Source organism: Nanorana parkeri, unplaced genomic scaffold (assembly GCF_000935625.1).
Source record: "Nanorana parkeri isolate BGI_ZX_2015 unplaced genomic scaffold, ASM93562v1 scaffold1667, whole genome shotgun sequence".
Taxonomy (NCBI): domain Eukaryota; kingdom Metazoa; phylum Chordata; class Amphibia; order Anura; family Dicroglossidae; genus Nanorana; species Nanorana parkeri.
The window spans coordinates 189,764-199,363 of NW_017307935.1; the positions used below are offsets into that span (position 1 = coordinate 189,764).

Below are 9,600 nucleotides of genomic sequence, written 5' to 3' on the forward strand. Positions count from 1 at the left end.
GCCATTGAGTTCAATGCACCACCACGCCCCAAAACAAAGTGAGCCGGCCGGGTTGCGTTCCAGTGCATTCCAGAGGCCGAACGCATTGGAACGCACTCCTTAGGGTGGGACTGGGCCCTTAGGGCTTGTTCACACCAATTACAGTGCGTTCCAGAGTGGTAGCTGCTGGAACGCACAGCAATCACGCACAAAACTTACCCCCTGCGTTCTAGGGTGGGAGGGGGCATTTAAGTCAATGGCACCGCAGCCACACACCCCGGCCGCAGTGCGATTGCGGCACCCCAAATGCAGGCCACTTGTTCTGCCTGATGAAGGGGATCCTGTGTGGCCCCGAAACGTTGCAATAAGTGTATTGTTGCATGAAACGTCAATAAAAAAGACGTTACTCTACCTTGGAGTGCCGGTGTCCATAATTTCCTGAACACACAGTGTATAGCAGCTTGTTAAGTATACGGCTGCATAGTAGCAGACTGGTCAGGGTCCCATGCTGACCAGTATCCACCACCAGAAGTGCCTACAAAAGGCATGTTAGCATCTGAACTGGACCACAGAGCAGTGGAAGAAGGTGGACTGAACTGATGAATCAAAAATGTTTTTATATCATGTGGATGGCCGGGTGGGTGTGTGTGTGATGGCTGGGGAAGAAATGGCACCAGGATTCTCTATGGGAGGAAGACAAGCCAGTGGAGGCAGTGTGATGCTTTGGGCAATGTTCTGCTGGGAAACCTCGGGTCCTGCCATTCATGTGGATGTGACTTTGACACGTAGCACCAACCTAAACATTGTTGCTGGCCAAGCACACCCCTTCAAGGAAAAGATATTCCCTGATGGCAGTGGCCTCTTTCACCAGGATCATGCTCCCCGCCACACTGCAAAAATGGTTGAAGAATGGTTTTAGGAGTTTGAGGTGTTGACTTGGCCACCAAATTCTCCAGATCTCAATCCAAGAGTATCTGTTGGATGTGCTGGAAAAATAAGTCAGATCTTGAATTGTCCATAGTCTGGCCGCAGCTGAGCTTTTAAATGTTGGTGGCTTCCCAGCCAATTACTGTGCATATAGGACAGATGTATATAAAGAGTAAGATCAGGTAAAATTTACTTTTGTCCAGAACAACCAGCAACTGTCATTGGCATTTTTTTTTGCTATGTCTTTTAACCAGTTGGATGATCAATAAATGACCCAGATATAGATATTTTTTATATTGAAAATGTAATTCCTTCAGGGAGTGAATGCACCCAAGATGAGAGCACAGCGGCGGCCATATTTACTGTACAGATGGACGAACATCTCGGTGGATTCGCGGTCCAATATCGGGAACTTCAAGGCTACGAAAGCAGCACTTTTCTTGGCTACTTTAAAAGTGGAATAAAATATCAGGTATGACATAAATGCTTCTAATATCCAGTCATGGGGAGGAAAGGTTTTTCAGAATTTAGTTTAAAGTAAGATGAAGCTATATATATATATATATAACGGAATATTGCATACTTACCTTTCGGTAATTTTCCTTTCCTGACGGCAATACATGGCAGCATACAGATGGGTTTAGCTCTGCCCCTCACCCAATCACAGGACCAGTTATACTATAAATTAAAGCCCGCCTCCCAAGGCCACCATTCTCTTAACAAGCACTCAATGCGAAAGCCATGGGAGGGTCCGGTATGTTGCCATGTGTTAGTGTCAGGAAAGGAAAATTACCGAAAGGTAACTATACAATTTTCCGTTTTCCTGACACCAACATGGCAGCATATGAATGGGCCATAGCAAGCAAAAACAAGGGAGGGCAAAAGTTGAGAAATGTATCTAATTTACACAATTGAATTAAACACATTCAGAATCAACTTCAAGGATTGAGGACAGAAAAAAGAATGGTGGCTTTGGGAGGCGTGCTTTAATTTATAGTATAACTGGTCCTGTGATTGGGTGAGGGGATTGGAGCTTTAGGCTTCTTTTCACATATTTTCCGGGATTTCCTTAAAGAGACCCATTTTCCTTTTCCAAGGGGTAAGAGGGTCTTGTTAAAGCCCACCCTTGCCCACTTATTGTCACCTTTACAGATTACTTATGCTGCTGGACAGTAACGTTCTTAATTTCTGTGGGGAAAAATTTGGGGAAAAATGTCGTAATATTATTTTTTTCCCCCAGGCCGGTGGGGTGGCCTCTGGCTTCACCCATGTGATTACCAATGATCTTTCTGCCAAGAGACTTCTACATATTAAAGGACGAAGGGTGGTGCGAGCTACAGAGGTGCCATTCAGCTGGTCCAGCTTTAATACCGGAGACTGCTTTATCATCGATGTTGGAGCTGTGAGTAGACAGACATATGAAGAAATTAAACCATATAGGTGAAAAATTAGGATATCATTCCATACTTTCTGCGTGACATCCTCCTTCCAACAAATTAGTAGTCACATTCAACCAGACGTGTTCTGTAATGTTAAAGTTGTTTTACCACTTACACGGTTTGCTTCCTCAGATCTAGTAGCCACACAGGTAACCCCTAATCTAATCACCATGGAATGTGTCAAGGCCAGGGCCATCTTTAACGTGGGGCAAAAGGGCAGTTGCCCTAGGGCCCAGTCATTGTTGTGGGGCCCAAAGCAGCTGCTACTTAAGCCCGCAGAAGATACACACACGGCATTGTTCTGTTTACCGTACAATAGGCATTGCATAGTGTTGCTCCGTCCCTGCCATATAACACAAAGTGTGACGTCTCACGCGGAGTCACTATGTTCTCTCCTCATATCTGCTCTGCAGGGCAAGTAGGGGGCAGGGGCTTGGCAGGTATGGAACGGGAGGCCCAAGAAAATGTTTGCCCAGGGTCCAATCAATATTAAAGACAGCCCTGGTAAAGGCAGATAGTAATTGTCTAAGATGGGAGATGTGAATGCTTGTGAAGCCACCATTGTGCCATGAAGAAGGGACAGATATCAATGAACTGATTTGGAATGAAGTCCCAGACTTCTTGACACCAAGGATGGGATTATGTAGAACAAGTCCCACACCTCCTATCCTGTTCTTGGCCAATCAACATCTACCTTCCATGGTAACTAGATTAAGGTGACTGGGTCGTCCCCTTGGCTGTAAATGCTGGGTATGTTCCCTGGCATTCATTAGAATCAAAGAAGCTGCTTGGATAAGCCACAAAACATCTTCTTCAACATTACCAAAAATTCTAGTTGAATGTGACCACTCTGAGCTGTAGCGTGACCCGGATAAATATGAACCTTCACACACTTCCTTCAATAAAATTTTCTTTGTTGTGGTTCCTCCTTCTTGCCAACTATGGACTTTCCCGGCTAAATTCACCTAGAGAAGTATAAAGGGGAAAGGGGTGAAGGATATAGTGAGAAGAGTCAGAAGGTTCTGTATAGTTCAAGGAACATAAAAGCATCTCTCCTCTTCTGGTTTGGTGGTAAGAAGACCCGGCATGTCTTATGAATGATATTTGAACATAGGATCTTCCATGTATTAACACTGAACTCCAGCCAAGAAGCAAAACACTATTATATAAAAGGGACAGCCTTATCTTTTCCTAAAATTTCTCTCCTTTTGTTTAAAGTGCATTTTTGCATATGAACATGTCCCTGCTCCTGACTGTAGAGTACCACTTTCGTCTAGTGTGACTGGCCACCACTCATATCTCCTTATGGAGAACGGAACAGCTCCTGGTCGTGTTTCCTCCTCTTTGTAGTTCTCAACATGGAGCACTGACATGTTGTACGATCTGCACAGGATCCAGTCATGACTCCCCCACAGGCATTGATTGGCCGCTATGCAAAATGGTGACTCTAGGTCAGGCAGCACTGTCCCTCACCGACCACAGGTCCACCCACCAACTTCAATACATTCCCAATAAATCATGGGAAACGTGGTGGACTTGTGGTTCATGTTGGACATGTGGCGCCTCTATGGATCCTCCACCAGTCGCCCGGCCAGACTACAACTATGGGCTGAAATTGATGACGTTCCACAAAATAAAAAGTGAGATTGATTATAAATTAAGAGACAATTTTATGAAATATATAAATGTATTGCATGTTTTATGTGCATGGGGACAAGGAGCTCTAAGTGAAAAGTGGGCTGGATCTAGGGTTGCCACCTTTTTTTCTCAAGCGAAACCCGAACACTCTATCAACGTGTGGACATTCTTTTGGGAGAATGAGTCGCTGCTTATTCATATCTAAATAGCGCCAGCCATTAATATGTAAATATCACAGTGGAGACTATTTTCAGTAGGGGGCCGGTAGCCCCTACTTTAATTTTGGTTGCCCCTGTCTGCCTGACATTTTGTGTCCGTTTTCTGCTGCCATGAAACCCGGACACGGCAGTCAAATCCCAGACTGTCCGCATGAATCCTGGACAGGGGCAACCCTAGCTGGATCCTGGAGTTCAGCTTTAAGACAAACCCAGTATAACCCCCCATATAGAACCCAGCGATACAATGTAACATTTCAACTATTCATGGCTCAGTGACCAGGAATAGAAATGACTCAGCTGATACATTGTATTTCCGCTATTCCGTCCTGTCACTTATATATCATTTCACAAACAGACATTTATCATAACTCTGCACATGGTGACAATTTTACATCCTTGACTTCCCCTTACTGAGGAAAAAGTGATTTGAATGGGCTCACTCTGGATTCTTGCATTGGACACAAGAGATACGATCGTCGTTAGTCATTCAGACTTTCTGATTAAACAATTGATTTGCATACCAGCAGGACCTTCACCTAAGCGGCTTTCACAATTTCCTTATACCCCCCCCGATGGCATATCTTAATGTGAAAGCCATAAAAGAGTTCAATCTGATTGCTGTACCCACAAATATTCACTTGTCTGTATGCCATGGACATTTGCAAAGCTTTAATTTAGCAATAAACAAGTATGGGAAGCAAATTCCTTCCTTGTTCTCAGTCCAGGTCTGCATCCATATTGCTCTCGACAGTGTACAGTGCATACTGCAGACAATGTAATGTCAGCAAAGCAATAGGTACACAATGGCAGCTGTGAAAGCACGGGGATAGAAAAGGCAAAGGTATTAAACTATATTTGAAACATGCTTTGGGTTATGTTTATAAAGCAGTGAATGTGGCTTTCACCAAACATGCACAGCTGGTGAATCGTTCACTGTAACTTAAAAACAGGCGCCTGAAAGATTCACCTGCAAAGAATGTTTTGTGAATGTCGTATCAACTGCTTTATAAATATGTCCGGTGTTGTTGGATCAATTAAAAGATTCTTGGGTTCAGGGGCATCCCGAGGACTGGCGTGACCCGGAGCAGAGACCAGATGACACCCCGCCGGGACGTCATCGTGCATGCGCGGACATCTAATAGACTCCTGCCAGCGGCCATCTTGGTGATGGACATCGGCAGAGAAAGGAGGGGACATTCACCCATCAGGATGGGGTATGCCGCCGTGTTCCCTCCTCTCTCCTGACACTGTCAGACTCTCGGTCCATGACCGAGTGCCTGACTTTTTGGAGGGGGTGACAACAAAATGATTGTCAGTCATTTTGGTGTCACCTGTCCAATGGTGTCACCTGGATGCGTGACGCCACTGCTTGGGTTGATTCGCTGAAGGAGTGGAGCGTTTACTTTCAAAGGGAACTTTCACTTATTTTAGTGAATTAGGGGAAACAAAGTCAAAATTTATTTGACATTCACTGTAAAGTACATCCAATCATGCGCAAGGGAAATTGAAAAGACAGAATTTTTGCTTGCACATGATTGGATGATGGAGGTCAGCACATTTTTAGCTCATTAACCCCTCCCATGGTCAGCCTCAGGCTCGCTCAATGAGCAAGTGGTCCCGCTTAGACCCCTTCTTATGAGGCCTACCCAAACCCCGCCTTTAATTATGCAGAGCTTGCCCCTTCCAGCCTCCAATCACCTCAATAAATGTCTCACTGAGTTAATCCTCATGGGTAATAACTCAAATAAAGGCAACGCTGTGATCCCAGACATGGCCCAGGACAGAGCACCATGGGGATTCAGGTCCACGATGCAGAACTGTCCTGGATAGTTGATATCTATGCTTTAGTAAATCTGGGTCAATGTGTTTCCAAAGTTTGGTCATCCTTTACATAGAGAGGCTCGTAGCCCTGACGGCCTCTTGTTTCTCTTTTTGCAGGACATTTACCAGTGGTGCGGTGAAAAATGCAATAAGTACGAGCGCATCAAAGCCGCGCAGGTTGCCAACAGCATTCGTGACAATGAAAGGAAAGGCAGAGCCAAAGTAATTGTTGTGGAAGATGGGCAGGAGCCAGGCGCTGTGAAGACGGTAATGCACATCAACTGCATGTCTGGAGGCGGACATTTTGTTAGACGAATACAAAACTAATGGAGGTTTTTAGGTGCGGATTAGGACATTATATTTCTTTCGATAAAACACCATTTCTTAAACATCTTCATGATAAAAACTATTTATAAAAGCATATGGGGGCAGTCAAGACTCCTCCATCTTGTAGTCTACCTCCATGGGCCAGTAATTGACTCATTACATAAAACATGTGTCCAATGTATTAAGTGGCAGATAGAAGAGTTTATGAGGTCTTGGAGTTAGCTTCTCTTCATCCTTATAGCCCTAGACCTCCGGCTTTCCCTTCAGTCTTCTATCTGACCTCCGGCCTTCCCTTCAGTCTTCTTTCTGACCTCCGGCCTTCCCTTCAGTCTTCTATCTGACCTTGTCCTTCCCTTCAGTCTTATATCTGACCTCCGTCCTCCCCTTCAGTCTTATATCTGACCTTTGGCCTTCCCTTCAGTCTTATATCTGACCTCCGTCCTTCCGTTCAGTCTTATATCTGATCTTTGGCCTTCCCTTCAGTCTTCTATCTGACCTCCGTCCTTCCCTTCAGTCTTCTATCTGACCTCCGTCCTCCCCTTCAGTCTTATATCTGACCTTTGGCCTTCCCTTCAGTCTTATACATGACCTTTGGCCTTCCCTTAAGTCTTGCACAGTTGTACCGTCTCCTCTCCTGGACTGAAATGGCTTCCTCTGATGTCACTGCACAATGGGAGCTTCTCACCATGTGCATTAGAAGCTGCAGCAAGTCAGATAGAGCCGGACATCCAGCATCATCTAGCTTTTTCCATCATAGCCTGACTGTCCTTGGACCGCCTCCTTCATTCATTGGATTTCAGTTCTTTCCATCATGGAGTCTGAGCATTGCATGTGGGCGTTACCTAGGGGCGGTCTGCATGCAAATGCAGCCTGCTTAGAAACGCCCCCTCTCGTCCAGACTGACACCAACCTTTCAAGACATTTTGATATTTGCATAACTCCTCCCAAAGGCCAGCCCACTGTTTGTATCAGGGCTAAGGGCTCTTGAGAGGAGTACTGAGGCATGAGCTATGTACAGCCCCCTGCCGGCTCCTCCCACCAGCCATGATCTGCCTGCACTGTATAGAAAAGGACAGACATCTATCGAACGATCACACAAATATGGAGCATTGTGTGATTTTGAATGATTGCTCCTCCTACATGCTCCATCACTTCCTATGTGTTATAAATCAACTCGGGCTATCTGGGCGACCTTAGTCACGATCACGCCAACCAACATCGATTTCAGACACATATCCTAGGGTGAGAATTAGGGATGTCCCAATACCGATGCATCGGGCCCGATACAGGGGATTTTGACAAGTTCTTGTACTTGTCAAAATGCCCCGAAGCCTAGCGCCGAAGCTTGGGCTATGTTTTTTTTTTTTTCTTCTTACTTACCTCGCCGAGCCTCGCGTCACTGCTGCTCCGGTGGGCGGCGCTCCGAGCGGGGTCATCTGGCAGTCTCCGGGTCCTAATTGACGCGACGCTCGGCGAGGTAAAGACCGTGACACACTGCATGCGAAGCCGTGCAGAGCGAAGCAAAGCTATCCGACACGGAGCTTTGCGTGCAGTGTGTGAGGTGAGTGCAGTCAGATGATTGACAGCACCTTCAGCCAATCGGCTCGTCCGTAACAACCTGCCAGCTGGCGCGTCGCGACGCGCTGGTTTATAGGCGCGAGCCGATTGGCTGAAGTTGAAATTGTTCATCTCGGCACGCTCAGCTCCGCGAGCTCTCGCAAGCTGAGGTGCCGAGCAGAAAATTACATGACACACTGCTCGCAAAGGCAGACGTGATCAATGTTCGGTGAGAGTCATTAATTCATAATCGGTTCATCTCTTATCTACATTGCGGATCCAAAGTGCGGCATGGCGACTTTACAACGAGTGATGCAACAATGTCATCACCGAATGGCTGCCAACAGTCCCACTTCACAGACCCCGGTCCCCATGGTGCCGGAGTCACCGTCCCACCCCTACTGGAATCCAGAAGACATTCATTAAAGTGACCTTCACCTTATTCACTGACATGCACATTGCAAAGTGAACACACCCTCACCTTATTCACTGACAATGCACATGGCATTCACCTTATTCACTGACATTCACATTGCAAAGAGAACACACCTTCACCTCTGCCGCTCTGCCAGAAAGGAGGATTTATTTTTTCCTGCCGCAGTTCCATAGCATTTGCAGGTCCTGTCCCTCCCCCCAGCCTGTGACAGTAAAAGAAGCAGCAGAAGTAGAAGAAGAGGACGTAGCAGACCGATGGGCTCAGTTCTGTGTCACTCTGCTCTCTCCTTCTATCACCATGTCCCTTGTTATGACAGGAGCACTGCAGCACAACCGATTGGCTGCTCCTCCCTTTACCAGTCCGAGCTCTGCTGTACAGGGACTGCAGGAGACTTATACTAGGTCAGATCAGAGTGCTGCTTGGAAAAGGAAACACTCACTGATGTATTAATGACTAGGGAGTGTGAGTGATGTGTGTTTTATTAATCTACCGGGAGTCCAGCTTTAAGAGAGCCAGTGTGTTATTGTGCTTTGTATTGTCACTTATCCAATCAGAATAATAAGAAGAAATGTTTTATCACCAAATTATATTTTCCAAAGTTCAGTGTCAATGAAAACTGATAAGAAACATTTATCTGGAACCCGGAGCCACAGATCATATCTCTGCGGATAGACTCCGGGACATAATCCAACACTGACAAGAGACTGGAACTCTGCCGCCGTCCATACAAATAACACCACAATTCTCAGGATTGTATCCGCAGGTTTATGTATCTTAATATCTAAGGAAACGGCCCGTCCAGTGCAATGTGAACGAGCTCAAAGTGCTACAAATTCATACAGGGGCTCAGTGGTGTGATGTGATTACGCAGACTGGGGCCCACTAGTGGTCAAAGAGCTCAACTACAAGAATACAGTATAAGTAATAGGAAATGTGCTACTCTGAGGTCCTCTAGTGGTCAAAGAGCACAACTACAAGAGTACATATCTGTGGAAAAAATAAGTCAAGGCAACTGGACTTGCTGTATTTTTCTTGAAGACGTTTCACTGGTCATCAGCTTTCTCATTTCAGAATAACTTGTACAAAAAAATCTGGGAATAAATATGGTGAATGTTGCTCCAATCCACATAATCTGTTAGTCGCAACCAGGTGTTGATTGCATTTGTATAATTGGAGCTAGGAGGTGTTATTAACCTGCAGAGAGAGAAGTCTTAAAACAGCATTGTATGTGGCAGACAATAGAGGTCGCACCCCGCCC

At 45.8% G+C, this 9,600-nt stretch overlaps 1 protein-coding gene across 1 annotated transcript in view; it reads left to right on the forward strand.

Moving 5' to 3' along the window:
* LOC108799241 (adseverin-like) overlaps positions 1 to 9,600 on the forward strand; it is a 47,074-nt gene that overhangs the window by 3,488 nt on the left and 33,986 nt on the right. The window contains exons 2-4 of the mRNA XM_018571076.1: positions 1,224 to 1,378; positions 2,147 to 2,308; positions 6,140 to 6,289. Of these exons, the coding sequence (XP_018426578.1) occupies positions 1,224 to 1,378; positions 2,147 to 2,308; positions 6,140 to 6,289 (467 nt within the window). The remainder of the gene's footprint in view (positions 1 to 1,223; positions 1,379 to 2,146; positions 2,309 to 6,139; positions 6,290 to 9,600) is intronic.